Raw genomic sequence first — 18696 nt, 5'->3', positions numbered from 1 at the left:
AATTTAAAACGGCAACCGTTGAGGCAAAATCAACCAGCTTCAACAACAGGATTGCCTTGGCCAGATTCTGAAAGAATTTGAGGGCAAATCTGTGAGTAAACCAGCACCAACCAAAGACTCTGCATGGTGCCAAATGATCCATGATGAATTCTCCTCTAAAATTACTAGCCATCAACATGCTATTTCGGCCCAACAAAGTTTGCTTCTTATTGCCAGGACCATCTCCCCGATCTTTCGATTTGAATTTAAACATTGTTCTTCGGCTAAAATGTGTAAATTGTGGCTGGCATAAAACCCATCTCATGCCTTTGTGACAGCTGTGCCTCCAACATTTCTAAGGACTATATGAATGTTCTGACCCCATGGGTAACTAAGTTGATCAACCTTTCCTTTATGGAGGGTAATGTCCCTTATCTTCTCAAGGAAGCATGGATCACCCGTCTATTTAAGAAAAACAATCTGCACCCTCTATACACAAACATGGACCACGTAGCTTATATCCAACTACAAGAGTTCATGCAAAGCAACAACATCCTCAATCCCTGGCAGTCTGGCTTTTGAGCGAACATTGGAACTGAGACTGCCATGCTGAACCTCAAATCCAATCTCACCAGTATTGTCAACAAAGCTCAGCTTACCCTCCTTATGCTTTTAGATCTCTCAGCGGCCTTTGACCTGGTTGATCACTCAGTACTGGTGACCAGGTTAGAAGAGCAAGCTCATTGTAGTGGCAGGGCCACACAGTGGATTTCATTCTTCCTGTGACCTCGGAATGCCAGAGTGGCAGTGGAGAGCGTTAGCTCCCTACCTACGGCCATCACTTGCGTGGTCCAGCAGGCGTCCTGTATGTCCCTGCATTGTTCAATATCTATGTTATGCCCCTTCTCTCTCTCTCTCTCTTGGATGACATGGGTGTTCAGTATACCAACTACTTTGACGACACTCAGGGCACATATGCTCAGGATGCCCTTGTTATCAACTCAATCTATGAGTCAATCCAGATATGGATGACTACCAATTCACTTGCCCTCAACACTTATAAAATGGAGCTACTGATCCTTGCCTCAGCATGACTCAAAAAGCTTCACACTGCCTACAAGAACTTCATCATTTCTGACAGAAAAATTGTAGTGGCCAGTAGTGTCAAAACATTGGGCGTTATTCTTGATGCTGAGCTAACTATGAGACCACAGGTCACTCACAATCAGGCAACCTGTGGCTGCATCACCCGACTACTAAATTACATGTTTCCATATATTACCCATAGTAACAGATACCTGCTCGCCACTGCTCTTGTGAACTCACCTCCAGACTACTGAAATAGTCTGCTGCTGGGTACATCACAAGCTAAAATCAAAGGCGCTCCAAATCACTCAATACTGTGCCGTTCGGGCGGTCCATGGATTATCTCAGAGAGACCACATCACTGAGGCAAGGAGGGAGTTTCACTGGCTCCCTACTAAACACTGTGTCACACATAAACATCTCTTCCTGACTTATAAGTGTCAAAATAATGAGGCACCTCAATACCTCATAGATCACCTCAAAGTTGCCCATCCTTGCCGCAACCTCCAGTATCAAGACCCAGTAAAGCTGGTGCAACCCAGGTTCAAACTCACCAGATTCGGTGGAACCATCTCTGATTTCCAGGCACCTTTAGCCTGCAATAAATTTGCAATGGCCCTAAAATCAGTAAACTCCCTTAAAGATTTCAAGAAATTGACCAAGTCCACTTGTTTAATCTCAATCCAGGTAAAAAAATCTGTCAATTTGGTTCTCTTGTTCTCCTGTTAATTTCTCCTCTTCTTCTCGCTGTGTGTCCTGTCTATGTGTGCCATGAGGCCTTCAGGCGAGTGGCGCATTACAAGAGTTAAAATAAAATATCATTTGGGTCCGACGGGCCCTCAATAATGTGCAGCAGGTGCCGCAAGTTATCAGCGCACTGATGGTGAAGGATGAAGCCAGTCTGATCCTGGTTGATCAGAGTGGACATAAGCCTCTCGAGGCGCTTTACAAGGCACTTAGCAAGAATGTTCTTATCAGCGTTTATTAGAGATATCGGTCTATATGCGCTGCATTGCATTGGGTCTCGCCCTTTTTTGTGGAAGACGACTATACTGGCTGTAAACAGGGAGGGTGGGAGGTGGCCTATCTCAACTGCCTCTTTAAACCTCTACCTGTAAGTGTAGGGGCGATTTTCATCACACAAGTGTTTATATATCTATTGGCAGGCCATCTGGGCTCATAGCTTTGCCCGCGGCGAATCCTCTAATAACGTTCAAGACTTCTTCAAGTGCAATTGCCAAATTAAATATATCTAGGTCTTCTGAAGATACGGTCAGGAGGGGCAGAGGTTGCAGAATATCGTGCACCAATTTGTGCACCAATTCCAGATCCCGGGCTGCAAATCGGATATTAATAGTTTTCTCATTGACCGATACATTCCCTGCATTGTCCTTTATGGTGTCAATAACTTGCGCACATTGTTTTCCCTGCAGTGCCAGTGATTGGAGCCAGAGCGGCCTGTCCCCCTCTGTACACAGTGTGTGGGTCCACTTACTGAATGCTTTTTGTGCTCTCAGCTCTGATTCTCGTGCTAATTTCGACCCAGTGTGGGCAATGCGGTCATAGATAAGTGGGTCACGCCTTGCATTGTGTTTCCATTTGTCTAACAACAGGGTGTCGGTAAGTGACCTTTCCTCTGATTTCCATGTACATAGTTTGTGTGACCACCGTGAAATGCACTATCGCCATAGGTATGCCTTAAACGCATCCCAGCATCTTAGCACGGGAAACTCAGCAGAGACATTGTCCTTCCAGAACCCCACTGCATCTTCCGACAAGTGTTGGACAAAGTCTGCGTGGGTTAGCGTCATCAGGTTAAGGTGCCGGGATGGAGTGCGCTGTAATTCGTTAGACAGCATAATCTGTAGTAGGACAGAAGTGTCGTCGGAGAGGGTAATTGGGAGGATGGTGCATGTCTCTACAATGTATATGATGTTGCAAGCCAGGAGCCAGTAGTCCAGTCAGGAGTAACTGCAGTAGTGGTGCGAGAAATATGTATAGTCCTTTTTTCCTGCATGTCTCTCTCGCCAAATGTCAATCAGCCGGAGCTCAGTCATCAGTGAAAGAAGTGTTTGTGCTTTTTTTGCCAGTTGCGGCTTAGGGTTTGGTGTACTCTGTCTATCCAGTGTATGCTCAAGAGTGACGTTAAGGTAACCTCTGATTAGTGTTAGGCGGCCTATGAAGGGGGCACAGACAGCTAGTGTGTGGGTAAAAACAGCATATCTGTGGTTGGAGCATAGATGTTCATGAGAGTAATGCGTTGGTGATGCAGAGTGCCATGAACCAGAACAAATCTACCCTCCTTGTCTGTCTTGGTATCCACAATGGTGATGGGACCCTTTTGTGGACAAGGATGGATACAACTTGTTTCCCATAGAACGGGGAGTGAGCTGCCACCCCACCCAGCCCTTACACAGTTTGGCAAATTCAGTAGCGTTCAAGTGCATTTCCTGGAGGGACAAGACATCCCAGTTGAGATCTCGGACATAGTTAAGGAGCCTTCTACATTTGATAGGATGACCTAGTTCCTGAATATTAATAGTAATGCACTTAAGTGAAGCCAATATTCAACAATATGTAGCGTGGTGCAGTAACAGGGCTGTGGACCTTAGTGTATCAATATATGGAAGCAAAAGCACTCTAAATTCAGGGAAAACAGGCATAGCAAGGCTACAGCGTGAACCACCACCCATGGCCAGCTGCAAGTCAAATGAGTCTTTAGTTCGCTGGGTCAATTCCCTCCATCACCATAGAGTGATATACTGAAAATGGTAGTTGTGAGTCAGTAGCTGTGGGAAAGAATTTGACCTGCGCGTGGTGTCAAGTGAATCGGAAAAAACCCATAAAACCATAACAAAGAAAATACAAAAATAAAAACACAAGAGAAGAGCCCCACAGGGGCAACACTGGGTCCTATAAACAAGGACCCAATATTACAAGGTAAGAGCCATTGCCGTGAGTGTCGGGCGAAGCCAGCAGGATCCGGGACAGGCCCACGGCAGCTATTCCACTCATGATGGTATTGATATACAGGGGGGACGGGGGTAGAAGGGCATGGCCCGGGCGACGCCCTGCTCTATAGCATTTATGATCGCACATTCAGTGTATTCCGTAGAGTTCCATACTTGGTGGATGCACTTCCTCCAGGAGACTGTGGCATCAATGGCATCCTCCTCTCTGCAGCCATCATGGGCCCATAGGATCCTGAGGGGCAGGCCGAACTGTACACGGTAGCATGACCCATAGGCACCTTGTATATCATCTCTGAGCTGTAAAAGTTGCATTTCTGTCGCCAAGAGTTGACAGAAGTTGAAAAGGCTTTGTCGCCAATGTCTCTGTCCATTCAGTGCTACCGGATAGATCTGCGACCCCGTCAAGTTGTCGGCCTCTCTGAATTTCCCTGGTTTTGCCCTACTGCTCTCGGGTGCCTGCCGCCCCCTTCTAGTGAGTGCGCATGGTGTTGGCCCCTCGGACCAATGATTCAGAGGCATGGGCCATACCACTCTCTGGCTCATCAGGGAGTGTGTCAGCATCGACAAGTCACATTCTTTGAGGAATTTCCGCACTTCCTTGGGATCATCGAAGGAGTGCCATTGTTTGTCAATTTGGATGGTCCATATCGCCGGGAACTTGAGCTAGTGGTGGTGGTCAGAGTCCCGTAGTGCAGTGAATATCGGATTGAAACCTCTCCGAAATCCCAATACTTCCATTGAGAAGTCATTAAAGATCCTTACCGTAGCCTTATCAATTTGTATGCCGCCTCTCCCCCATATGCTCTCAAAATGGCCACTTGGTGTTTGAAGTTGAGCATACAAAATGTAATTACCAGGGTCTTTCCCCAGTTTGTGGCTTAGGAGTCAGAGCACAGTGGGCTTGATCGATGGTGAAGGTACATGGGTCAGCTAGATTCAGTTTATCACTGAAGAAGCAATACAGGAAGTTTTCGATGTTCGTACCTTCCTGAATTTCAGGAACCCTGACCAAGCATAAGGTATTCCAGCGCGACCTATTTTCCTGGTCCTCAACTTTTGTGCTGAGGCCCTGGACCTCCTTAATATGCGCATCAATATCTGTTGATGTCGTTTCGTGGTTGTCTTCGAGTGCACTTATACTCCTCTCGTTATCTGCTGTCTGTTTGGCTTGGAGGTCAAGCGGCCATTGATGTCCTTAAGTTCACTCATCATCTCTTGCACCGTGCCATGAGTTTCTTGTGTGTGCTGTCCAATATTCTTCATTTCGGCCAGGATGGGTTGAAGCTGTGCCAGGACTTTCATATTCTCTTTGCATCCAGAACAGCCAGAGATTAGGGAAAAAGCCTGCAATGAGCAAAATACATTTTGATGATACAGTTGCAGGGTGAAGTCCTTAGGTAATCCAGAGTAATGAGGCAAAGGAAGAAATCCAAAGAATCCAGCAAGTAGAAAATCCAAAGAAAACTGGGAAGACGAGGCAGAGACTGAAGGAGCGGTTAAAGGAAAGCAAGACCGCTCTAAGGACTGAAAGAATGAAGAGAAAAGGAAAGAATGGACAGAGGGAAGAGAGAAGGATCCAAGCACCCGCCATGAAGGCCAGCAGGAGGTAGGTGGCCGGAAAAGAAAGAAGGTAAGGTAGGAGGGACAGAGGAAGACTAGCGGTGTGCTAGCGAAAGGGAGAGGCAACTGGCAGCGTATGACCCAAAGAAAAGAAGCAGGGTTGCAATGCGGCGAGTGCTGGTTGTGACAGGCAGAAATATAGCTGGAGGCATCCATGACGAAAAAGACTAGACCGCTGCCAACAAAGCGGGAAGAAATATGGTGGCACTTCAATGGGGCCAGAGCACCCACTGGCTCCATACGCTCCAACGAGGGCGAGCAGTGACACATAGCCCACCAGGGCTGTCACCAGTATTTCCGGCTGCCGCTGAGGGATCCAGTGATTGTTGGGCCGACCCCTCTGGGGTCAGCCCATTCAGTCAGTGATATATTTATTTATTTATTTATTGGGTATTTATAATGCACCTATACAGCAAATGGTGTTTCTAGGCACAAAGATCATGTATGGTAGCTACCAGGCAGGCAAACGGCAGAGGCCTCCACTGCGTCATCAATCCCTGTCTCTGGTTGTGCTGGCCCCTAGGTTTGAGCCCAGGCTTTCGTGTTCATAACAAGGTGAGCGGGATAGCTAAGGGGCAACGCGTTTGTCTTGGAAGCAAGACAACGCGGCGCAACACAGGTTTAAATCAATCCCGATCTGCGCTTAGAATCCAATGTCTGGTATTAAGCGCATTATAAAAGAACAATTATAATTATAATCATGTGGAGCACTTTAAAATGCATATATAGATATGGATGGCGTTGGTTTGTGGGCATTTACTACATAGCTGACTGGCCTACTCTCATTGTCTACCCAGACCGGTGTGGTGCATGGCGAGCTTCAATCCCCTGCATAGCACTCGCCACTCAATGTGTTGTTCTCTAGGCCATGATGGTGCTTGTGATGTACAGCATACTCTGGCAGGAATACACGAGCGGGCAGCGCAGCGCACACGGCCAAGTATGTGCATCAGATAGATTGTATGGTTCTCATGCAGTCCGATCTGTACACTGCCTCTGACCGCTCACACCGCGTTATGGAGCGTTGCTCTGTGAGGCCCTGGTTACATTGCACGCCATCACTGCAGGTGGTTATGGTGTTCCACAGTGAATCACCTTATTTGTACCCATGTGGACTCAGAGCAGGCTACTGCCGGCTGGTCAGGTATTCCGTGCCGGGGAAATGCACAGCAGAGACTTAGCATTTGCCTAAGTTGGACTAGCAGCTCTCCATGTAGACTTTGGGCTAATTGCTGCAGCGGAGGGAGGGAGGCACTGGGTCTGCACACCGAAGTTAATGTTTTTCCAGCGGTCGCATCAGTGGCAACACTCACCCGCCCAAGCTGCTCAGGGATCCACCATGGCCTCACACAGACCTCGGGCGCCTCCTCACCGGCTGTTCATCGAAGCGGAGCACCAGAGTCACAGCAGCTCTGCCGGCCTCGTATGGCCTGCCTCACTTTCTGACCGCTACAACAGGCGAGACAGGCAAGCCCAGCTCTCGCCAAGCAAGCAGGGCTTAGGTTATTTGATGCTGATTCACAGCGGCCATGTGTAGAACAGGCCTGTCTGTTCTCCTCAGAGCAGCGTTAGCCCGCAGCCATCTTCCTTGGGCTCTCGAGCGCCCCCCCCCCACATATTTATTTTTTTACCCAGTGACTTACTCCTCATCCTCTTCAACTCTTCTAAACATGTCCGGCCCTATTATTATTTTTCTGTGGTTTTTGACTACTACTTTCAACTGCTCTACTGAATTCCTTGCCTACCTGAATACAAAGTATGACATCATTAGTTTATTGACAAGTGCTGGTTGGCTCGAAATGTGTTGTATACAAATCCGACTACACTCAGCTTGTTTTTTTTCTGTTCTCTTTCACACAAAGCTGCAATCTCTTTGACGTTTCACAGTAACTATACCTCTTATTTGTGGTTGTCTCTTCATTCAGGATGTATCTCTCACAGTAGGTCTATAGGTCTCCTTAATTAAGATATACTAAGTACCAATGCTGTAGGATTATGTTAATAAAATAGTTCTACACTTTTCAAGTTTGTAAATAGAAATGATCACAACCTCCAAACAAAGTTTAAACAACAGGAACAAATTATCCAGGTTTCCCCAAAGAATGTTTGACAATTAGGAGAGTTTACTCAGACTTAGCTGCAGGTAATCCAACGGCCTTCAGGCAAAAGTCTCATTATGGTGGTCCTCCTCCTTCCTTTGATGTGGGTGTTGCATGTGATAATATTCAATGCTAAATTCTAAGTGTCTTGACCTTTTTCTCCTCCGCTTACAGATGACATCGCACAGCAATGGCACCTGGGGAAACCAAACCAACGTCAAGGAGTTCATCCTCTTTGGCTTCTCTGACCTCTCCTTTCGCATACAGGTCTGCCTTTTTGTTCTCTTCCTCTTCGTCTATCTCTTCACCCTAGCTGGGAATATCATGATCATCCTAATTGTCACAGTGGATTCCCTGCTTCATACACCCATGTACTTCTTCCTCAAGAACCTCTCCTTCCTGGAACTCTGTTACATTTCTGTCACTGTCCCAAAGATGTTGGTCAACTTCCTAGCCGAGGACAAGAGTATTTCGTTCGCAGGATGCACTGCGCAGATGTACTGCTTTTTTACCCTGGGTGTGACCGAATGCTTCCTCCTAGCCATGATGGCCTATGACAGGTATGTGGCCATCTGCAACCCTCTCCACTATGCTATCATCATGAACAAGAGCAAATGTCTGCAGTTGGCAGCCACATCTTGGGTTGGGGGCAACCTGATTTCTCTGGGTCAGACAGCCTCCATCTTCAGTTTGCCCTATTGTGGCCCCAATGTCATCGACCACTTCTTCTGTGACATCCCACCTGTTCTGAAGCTGGCTTGCACTGACACCACCGCCAACAAAATCTCAGTGTCTGTCACTGGTTTCCTGGTGCTGCCTATGCCTTTCCTCCTGGTGTTATACTCTTATGCACGCATCATGTCTGCCATTCTGAAGATCCGATCAGCTGAGGGTAGGAAGAAGGTCTTTTCCACATGTGCTTCCCATTTTGTCTCTGTGACTCTCTTTTTTGGGACTGGTGGATTCACTTATGTCCGGGTAAAGACTACTGGATCCTCTGAGGATCATGACATGCTCCTATCCCTGTTGTATAGTGTGGTGACCCCTTTATTAAACCCAATGATCTACAGCCTGAGAAACAAAGAGGTCAAGGGTGCACTGCGGAAGCTCATAGGCAGGAAGATACTGACTCAAAGGACTTGATCATACTACAGTTTCTTACTTGTTTGGTTTTCTTACAAATAAATATATGTTATTGTTTTTATTAGCTTTGCTACTAACATCACACATATCTTCCATTTGACTCATATATGTAGGAAAGTAAGGATTCAAACCAAGGGTGTAATCGGTGTACACCAAAAAAACAGGTTGGGCCCACTTATCAAGGTGTTATGGCATGCCACAAGGTCAATGCTGTAGTCTTTTTTGGGATGGGAGCTGTGCATCATCAGGACAGATTTCTGCGAATACTTTAGTGAACACTTCTTTGTGTTTATGGCTAGATCAATTTTGGAAACAGGCTAAAAGGCAAGGAGGGGTGGACTGAGGTATGCTTAGGCATCCCATTGGGCCCCATGCAAATTGTGATGAAGCCACATTGGATTAACCATGGATCAGACACTGTATAGGATACTCATTTCCCCTCTAATCTAATACCAAGTAAATACCTGCCTCATTGCTTTCAATGTAACCCCACTGGTGAGTGAGGTCCACCGGGACCAGACATCCCAAGTCATAACATAAGATGGCCACATAAGGTGTCGGGAGAATACCCCTCATTGTAATCACCTAATGCAGCAGGACATCACACAATCTCTCTGGCTACATTTCCCAGTCTACAAAGTGGAGGCCCACCAGTCAACAGAGGGGAAAAAAAGGACACCCTAGCCTCAAATTTGTGCACAAAAAATCTCTCCACCTCAATGCACTCAGCCGGAGCAGCACAATGGAATCCACCCCCCTTACCCCTTCTCATTCAGTGGCTGGACTTGCAAGGACAAAACATTCTCTCTCTTTAAAACCATACTGGAAATACCAACTCCAGTTTCCCAAGGAAATGGGAAGCAAACATTTTAAAAATGACCCAGATTGAAAACCCTTTAGCTGGAAAAAAGGCAGAAAATGGGAGTGATATTTAGACCTTGTTCTTACCATGACGAAAGGCATGGATTAAAGAAGGCCGCCATCCATTTTTAAAGATTCTGAACTACAAAGCCTCACCTTCAATCAAATCACTTAGCTGCAACACGACCCAGACAGTAAAATAGAGGCTTTATTTCCTCAGAGGGAGGGAACACTGGAGTGTAGCTGGGCCCTGCAGAGCTGTGTCAGTGAAATGTCCAAGAGAACTGACCAGGAGGGCCAATAGGGGCTTAAGAGGTGAGTGACCTGGAGAGACTGCAGAGAATAAGGCACCATAACACTCAAAGGGGGAGAATTCCCCCTGTCCCCTGGAAAATAAGGAAAACCATGGAACATTTGGAGTTTGAGGAGGGAAAGAACAAGGGGAAGTCAGGAAGGAAGACTTGGGAGGGAAGGTTGGAATTGGAGGAGCATGAGAGAAAGGAGTGTAGCAGAGACAGAGGAAAGAAAAGGAGAAACTCAGACGTGTAAAGGAGAAGTTGGTATTGGAGAAGGGACAGAGGTCGAGGAAGGAGAAGGAAAGTTAAAACAAGAGGAGGTTGATGGAGATAAGTCAGTGGAGGGAGGAGGAAGACATAGGAGGCAGGGAGTGGTTGGAGATGGAGGAGGATTATAGAGTAGGAAGAAGAGGGTCTGCAGCAGAACCCCAGCACTGGCTAAGTCAAGAAAGTCAAATACTGGATGGTGTGCCGAAAGGCAGAGAGATTGAGAAAAAGGGAGCTAGCAGCTAGCTAGGAGCCATAATCTGGACTTTGGTAGGCCTAGCAAGCCCAACAAAGAAACTTAACAACAATTGTTGTTGTTCAAGTTTATCTCCAAAATGACTTCCTGTGATGAATCTAATAATGGCATCACTTCTTGTCCGGGGGTGGCCTTTCCCCGTGTGGCCAGGGGATGGCACCCACTACCTTATCCTGACCCTGGGGGTGACCATATGAGGGACGTCCACATAGGGGGAGGTGACCCTCGGGGGGATAACATTGCATTGTCAGATGAAAACACATACCCTCCTTAACCCTTAGGGATATGCCCTCCATGTCTCATGCCTTTACGGCTTATTTCACTAGCTACCATCAGTCACCCATATACCTTGCTGATAATACCTGTTAAAGTTATATACCCAGAACTGTTTTTCCATCCCATGTATATGTGGGTCCTCGGAAGAGAAAGAGGACTGGAGCAATGAGGAAGCCCAAGAAGCCAACACAATGATCTAGTCTCTGGAAGGCAGAAAGTTTAAATTCACCCCAGCTGACAGTGGCAAACGAAAAGGAGAAGAAGAGCACAAATGGGAAGGAAAGATGCCAGAGCCGGTTGACGGCACAAGCCGGAGAGGCGCCGGTCAGCACGCTGCAGCCCAGCACACAGGGGAGAGCGGGGCTGGAGAAACACCTGCGGTCGTAAGGGGAAAGCGAATGACAAGTGGGCCGCTGCCAGAAAGCGAGAGGCAGCGGGAGCCGTGTACCTCAAAAAAAGGCATCATGAAGGAATAGCACTTGACAGACCAAAGGCTGGGCCAGCAACCCGAAAGGCAACCCAAAAGGAGAGAAAAAAGAGAACCGTGAGAGACCACTAAAGCATCCGGTAAGCCTGGGGAAAGAGAACGGGTTACGGGGTTGCTTGAGGTTGAATGCTGCTTCACACCAATAACAAAAGGGAAGCCCGTAAAGAGTTTAAAGGGTCCTTGAAACAGACCGCAAACAGGCGGCTGGTCCTCTATGCAAGAAAATGAAATTGAAAGTACAGAAATTAAAGCAAACTGTGTTAAACAAGAGTTGTCAAGCCAATATTGGACAAATATTATTTTGTGGACGAGAAGAAAGAAAGCTGAATGTAAGTCCTGGCAGGAAAGTATACCAGGCAAAGTTAAGTATTTGAAAGAGACTATGGGCCTCATTCCGAGTAGGATGGTAAGGGATACTGGGCACCGGTAAGGAGACCGGTGCCAGTAATCCCTTACCGCCCTACTACGAGGTCCCTTAGCGGGTCCCTCCTTTCACACCTGGTCTGACCAGGCGTTATGGACGGGACCCGTTAAGGGACTTCAGACCTAATAACGGTACCGCAATTTGCGGTACCGTTATTAGCGCCTTCCCCATTCCCATTGAGCCCTATGGGGGCTCAAATGGGAATGGGGAATGGCTTTTTCAATGGGGAGTTACCGGTCCCGCAAAGGTCGGACTACACCGTTAAGTCCCCATTGAACCGTACCGGTGCCGGTACCATTATTGGAGGCAGTCATGGCGCAAATAGCGCCATGACTACCTCCAATCTCGGAATGAGGCCCGTTATGGGGAAATATATACCAAGCCTGGCAAGGAACTATACCAGGCAAAGGCAAGTTCCCAAGTGTGAGAGTGAAGCATACAAGGAAAAGCCCTGGCAGGAGATTATATGAACAAAGTAAAGCATTTGAAAGAGACTGTAAGTCAAAAGCTTGGGGAAATATATACCAGACCTGGCAGGGAAGTATACCAGGCAAGGGCAAGTTCCCAAGTATGAGAGTGTAGTATACAAGGAAAAGCCATAACAGGAGAGTATACCAGGAAAAGTTAACTTTATTAAAGTGAAAGTGAACAACATAAAGAAAGCATCAAATATAAATGTAAATATTAAGGGTGAAAGAACACTGGCAGGGCAGTATCCAAGGCATCCTGCGGATCTGGGACTAGCCTTTTGAGTTACATCATTTCTTTTTGAAAATAGGATCATAAGGAAGACACGTGCCCTTAAGACTCCAATTTGTTTGAACTGTTTGTGTTGTTGAAAGACACCCGGGTAAAGGAGTCATTCCCAGGAAGTGAACTGTTTATGTTGTAGATAGAGACCTGGGGAACAAAGTCATTCCCAGGAAATGAACTGTTTGTGCTGTGGAAAGAAACCAGGGTAAGGGAGTTATACTGTTAGGAAATCCACCCATGCATGGTCTCTACAGCAGCAATGGAGGAAAGCACATCAACATGGTGTTTATGCCCCTTCAAGATGGTGACAAGTTTGACAATAAAGGAAGTTTCCATAGCGGCTCAGCTTGCAGATAGCCTACTGGAAATCAGCTTCCCGAGTCCTCGAGGAGCAATACTAATGGAACCTCTGTGGTTGGACCAATGCGTCGCTTTGTATCTATGAACACTGATGCTGTTTTTCCTGTTCCAGCACTCTATTTCCTCTGATTTTGTTTTTCTTGTCCTGGCTGGTTGATGCTCCACCTGGTTGCCGTTTCGCTTTACCTTACTGCGCTTCCTGCCTCGCTCTATCCTCCTTGGCTTCCTGCAAATTCTTCTAGCTCTCTTACCTCTGATCCTGTGATCCTGTTCACGTTTTGCTCTCCAGTGCATGTCCTCCTCTCTGCCTCCAACAGATCTTCTACCTAAGAGGAGTATGCCCTTTATTTGGATCATCAAGCCACACCCTGAACCACTTAAGCTGTTCCCAATAGGGTGTTTTCCCCATGGAGGATTTTTCCTTGGGGCTCTGCCCGAGGAGCACATGCACAACCAGTCTATCTGGGACATCGGATGCTTTTTGGGCAGAGTTCCGAGACATGCAACCCCTGCTCCAAACTTGAATCCAGTCGCTGCCTCATTCAGGTCTGTCGCACAACGTTACTTGTAAGGCATTTGTACTGCGCCAAACATTGCAGTTATCCCTTTAGATATTAGACATTAAAAACACACAGTCTTGTTTTTGAGGCAACTTCAATAATAAAACACTTTAAATCCAAATATTGGGATTCTTCCAACCTAGTTTGTACTTTGTGAGCAGTCTTAACCCAAACACTAATTCCCCCGCTCGGTTGCCCAACCCCACTCCTGTGTCTCACCGCTGGAATGGAAAACAGAATAACTGGTTTAGGGCCCATGTCTCTGGGAGACAGAGTAGATCATAAACTCTAAGACTACCTACCCAACCCAAATCTTCCAAGTGTCTCTGAAGGCCTGTAACATTCCAGGAAGCACTCTTAAATTGGCCTACAGTTATACAAAAAGAACCCAAGCCAGGACAGCTCATGGAGAATTTGTGCCAGGAAAGCTCCCAGTTAATTCCTTCCAAGAAGGTTTACTAGGAATCCGAGCCAGGAGTGCTCATAGGAAGTATCAACATGCGGATGGTTCCTGATCAACCTGAAACAGTCACTAGCTCAGAAATCTCAACATAGTCCTTGGCTAGGGGTGTGACAGCAACGTCTGGAGCCTGAAAGTTCCCCTAGGACAGATGAGTACAGAAATTAACTGTCATCCAGACAGCCAGACAGTCAGCTTTTGCCATTGCCTACAGAAGAAGACCTTGATCCTTGGAACAACCCAGCAACTGTAAGTGACTTTGTGATTATGAACTATTGTTGATTAAATAATTTTGACTCAGAACCAGGGTCACACTTTAGACTAAGATTTGAATATTCCTCTCATTGAATTGCCAGAGTTCTTGAGCCTCAACTAGTGGCCTGACATCCCAGCGGCTGAATCTCAACCTGTACGTCTCCCCGAACAAGGAGGTATGATATGTACAGTTCAAGGGACAACATGATCTCCAGACACATGAGAGCTGTATATCACAGATGACTTCAAAAATCTGCAGACAAATATAGGCTCCCACCACCTCAGCATAGTCGTCCATGCTCCCCACAACTATCCACAGAGGTGGTCCTACTTTCTAAGCCAATCTGTACTTACGGGAGGTCCTACAGTCCATAGCCTTCGCTAGCTATCGCTCTGTCCCCTGTCTGGCTTCCTAAGGAGACCTTGCTCTACTGGATGTATTCTCAACTTCTCTGTCTCCACTAGTCCCACTCCTCTCCTCCCTCTCTCGCTCTCTCTCTCTCTCTCTCTCTCTCTCTCTCGCTTGTTCTTTATCTCATTCTCTCTCTCTCTCTCTCTCTCTCTCTCTCTCTCTCTCTCTCTCTCTCTCTCTCTCTGTCTCCCTCTCTCTCTCTCTGTCCTGAGTGTCTCATACTCTCCCATGTCCCGCCCTCTGGTCTCTGGTGGGTTCTCTGTTTGGTGCCAAACAGTCAATTTTCCCTATGCAGTTTCCCACATTAGGTAAATTGCTCTCTGTAATTTGTTTGGTTGTTTTCTTTTCAGTAGCAACACGTTGGGGCCCCAAACCGATATGCCATGGTTTGTTGATGTCACATGCTTCACCCTGATCCATCTGTTCTTCTTGCTCCAGTTCAGGCTTTTGTTGCAACTGCCTGGAGGCTTCTGGGAAGGGCAGTTCTTGTAAGGAAACAAAAGAGACTTGGCAATTAAAGAGGTTGTCAGGCATTGAGGATGGGACAGTGGTATCATTAGTTGTACAAATTAAGCACTGTGGAGAGTCAGGAACTGGGGTACTCCTCAAATCTTGCACCCCACCTTTGGGTTCGGATCAGCTATGGCAATGCCCGAGTAGGATGCCCACTCCAGGTTGAGAGAGGTCCCTGCTCACCTCTGACAGAGTAATGACCCAGACCTGCTATACACAAAATGAAGACAGATCTGCAGGTTGGGATCCTGCCAGCTAACTATGAGATCTGTAGGGAAAATGAGGCTCAGACAGCAAGAGATGTGAAATTTTGTGTGAGACTCTGGTATGAATCTGGTGTGAGTAAGTACTGTGAATTTATATTAAACAAAGAAAAGGGGGGTTTCAACTATATCAGACCATGATATAGTATGGAGTGAGCTGCAATGAAACATGAAACTAACAATTACTTACCAGTAACACCCTAACATACTAATCTTTAATCCCTTACTAATATTGAAGGCAGCTCAGTCGATAGCTCAGTCATGCAAACCATTGGTACAAATTGGCCCACTTCATGATGTTGCAAGCACAGGCTGTGCAGTGTTGCTTGAAAAATGTGAGAAATTAACCTGCTTTTGCAATGAAGATGTGAGCTGAGGAATGTGAAAAGTCACGTTGCTCAAAGTAAGTCCATTGTCCGTGTTCTGATGCTGGAAGCCAGCAAAGAGAAATGTAACTCAATGGCATCTGATTGTTCCCTGAAAACTCTGGTAAAAGGTGAAAAGAAAGGTGCATGTGTTCTCTGGAAGATTCTAAAGGCTTGGCCATTTTGGGAGGTGGTGTCTGAGTGACAGTTGGCATCACAAAGAAGGGCAGGGAGTTCTTACACTTCATATAGGAGAAGATACATGAAGGGACAGGTTGAATAAAGATGCCTTAAAAAGGGAAACAAAGAGAAGAAGGAGAAAGAAAGGTTTGGCTATCAAAGACCACAGTGTGTTTGGTGGGATTTTCTTGCCAAAAGTGAGAGAAGCAGATGGGAAGGGTTTTTCTGTGTGTAAGCAGTCACCAGGTGGCCTGCGGTGAGAGGGATTCTCAGCAGCAGAGGAAGGAGGGGAAATCTGAGCTCAGCAGACCAAGGGCACACAGAACCTATTCTTCCCTGAAGCTCCTGGTGAGAATATTTCAAGCATTTTTTAGGTGAGAATAAAGTACCAAGTGAGGTTGTGTGTTTCTGCAATTGCATTTTGTGGGCAGCTGCAGGTTGGCAAACACTTTATACTTATAAGTGTAGTTAGCTATTTTCATGTGTGTCTGCACCATACAAAAAGCCAATTTCATGTATATAAATTGGAAGCTTTAAGCTCTGCCAATAAGAATGATTCAATTCAAAGGGATACATAGCAGTGTTTTGGCCAGCCAACGCTCAAAGTGTAATTGACGTTTATTGTGGGAGAAAGAGCTTTATCGCAGGGAAGCAGTCACTATGAAGTGTAATAAAAACAGGTACATCCTGAATGGTCTGAGGGATAGGGGACTGCTACTCTGATTTGCAAACCACATAAAAATAGTATATAAATACTAAAGTAATTTGGTTTGGTATCTAATCAAGTGAGTGTCCTTGCTGCAAGGATTGCCAATCCAGACTCAGGGTCCCCTCATGAGCCTAATATACAGTATCATATCACGAAAATGTCTTGGTTTATCCACTGCGCATGGACAAGTATTAGATTCTTTCCAAGTATACAGTCACTTTTGATTAACGGTTGTAATCTTTTCTGATTCTTGCGAATGAGAGATCTCAGTAAACTGTTCAATTTTCAGATCCTTATTTAATTTCTATCGTGATTGGTATAATCCTGCCAACATGTGTTTTGACCTTTGAAAACAGAGGTCTTCTCCAGGACCAAAATATCCCCTTTTCTACATTACATTGGTTCAAAGCATTCAACATATGGTGTTGTACAATTCCAGCGTGAATTTGCAAATGCGATCAGGAAACATGTTTTGAATAATATAAATACTGCATAATAAGTGAATCAAGGATCATTCCACATCAGGTGGATAAGGTTACATTTTCAGGCATTGACATAGAAGGAAAAGAAGCAATTGTATGTCTACATCAAATACTTGATTACTTGATATCCCTTCACTCAATATTCCATGCATTTACTACTTAACTCTGTGAGATCACAATAAAACACTGTGTCACGCGTTATTCATTCTTTATAAATTCATACCAGATTTGTTGGGATTTAAATATTTCCCACATAGTCTCATTGGAGCAACCACGTATAGTAAGACCCTGTCTCCAACATCCATGTGTCTTCCATACAATCCTCATTAACTCCCTGCGTATTCTCCTTGTGTGTCAATCATGAATTTTTGTATCGCAATATGTTGAGCTATATATTTTTTATTATAGATCATCTGATTGATTTAGGACAACAATCACAAGTACTTTGTACAAGCAATATATAGGAGAAAGGTAAGGTAATACCTCTCCAATGCTAGAATAGTAAGATTAATGGCGTGTTTGTTCACTTGTGATGTGTAGTGCCCACGCAGTTAGAATACAAAGGGAGTTAATGACTTCATGCTCAGTGCAGAGAAATTAAGTGAAAATCTCAAATTCTCCATCCCAGGAAAAGCGGCAGTGCACCACGTTTACTGAAGCTGAATTTAACAGCAGCTCTAGTCAGGGAAACTTGCCAGCGTCTGTCCACTCGACAAGGCCTGGCCATGGTCCAGTGTTCGGGGTTGAACCTGCTCACCCACAAGAGAATGGGCGGGCAAAATGACACATTGCATGATGCACTGTGCAATGCATTAAAGATAATGAAGTCTATCAAAACTTTGCACAAACCATTTAAAAAGGGATCAGATGTATCGATGGTCATCTTGAAGTCGTGACCGAGATTTTACAAAGTCTTCAAATTCCTAGAGCCAAATATGATCACTATTTTCACTTTACATTAGACTCTACCTCTGCCAGTGTTAGTCAAGGCCTAAATGAGCAGCAGAACTTGTCATGGGAGGATTTTGAAAAAGAGATTAGACACCCATTTTTACTGTATCATTCTATACAACAGGCCAAGAAGGCTGCTTATAGCATGTCAGCCCTTCCAATTGAGTCACCTCACCAATTTGTTCAACACTTAAAAAGGGCATTCTCATGTTTTGACGTAATCTTTAACCCCCATTCAGTAGAATTCAAAACTGCTTACTTATATGGACTTCAGGTAGACATTGGGCCTCATTACACGTTGTGCGGTAATGGAATACCGGTACCGGTAAAGATTTACCGGTACCGTTAATTCCCTAAGCCAATCACGATCCGGACCCACCGCTATCTGCGCACCCGTTAATTACGGTGCCACTAATAGCGGCAAGGCCGCGGGTGCGCGACCCCCGGGCCGGAATTAGCGCCATGGCGCTAATACCAGGCCCTCACAAGCCATGCGGACATGGCATTAGCGTCATGTAAGACACCCAAAAAACCCTTACCGGCATGGCGCTAATAACGGCATCGAAAAGCACCCGTTAAGAGACCTGAGCAGTGTACCCATCCACTACAGGTGGACACAATCAGCTGAGGTGCATGCAATAGAGACAGGCAGCACAAAAGAGCACAC

At 45.9% G+C, this 18696-nt stretch overlaps 1 protein-coding gene across 1 annotated transcript in view; it reads left to right on the top strand.

Moving 5' to 3' along the window:
• LOC138520421 (olfactory receptor 10A7-like) overlaps positions 1 to 17974 on the top strand; it is an 81954-nt gene extending 63980 nt beyond the window's left edge. The window contains exons 4-5 of the mRNA XM_069632820.1: positions 7931 to 8842; positions 17897 to 17974. Coding sequence (XP_069488921.1) covers positions 7931 to 8842; positions 17897 to 17974 — 990 coding nt within the window. The remainder of the gene's footprint in view (positions 1 to 7930; positions 8843 to 17896) is intronic.
• The last annotated feature ends 722 nt before the right edge of the window (positions 17975 to 18696 follow it).

Source organism: Ambystoma mexicanum, chromosome 13 (genome assembly GCF_040938575.1).
Source record: "Ambystoma mexicanum isolate Mex_15411 chromosome 13, UKY_AmexF1_1, whole genome shotgun sequence".
Classification (NCBI taxonomy): Eukaryota; Metazoa; Chordata; class Amphibia; order Caudata; family Ambystomatidae; genus Ambystoma; species Ambystoma mexicanum.
This window is presented reverse-complemented; position numbering and strand designations above follow the sequence as displayed.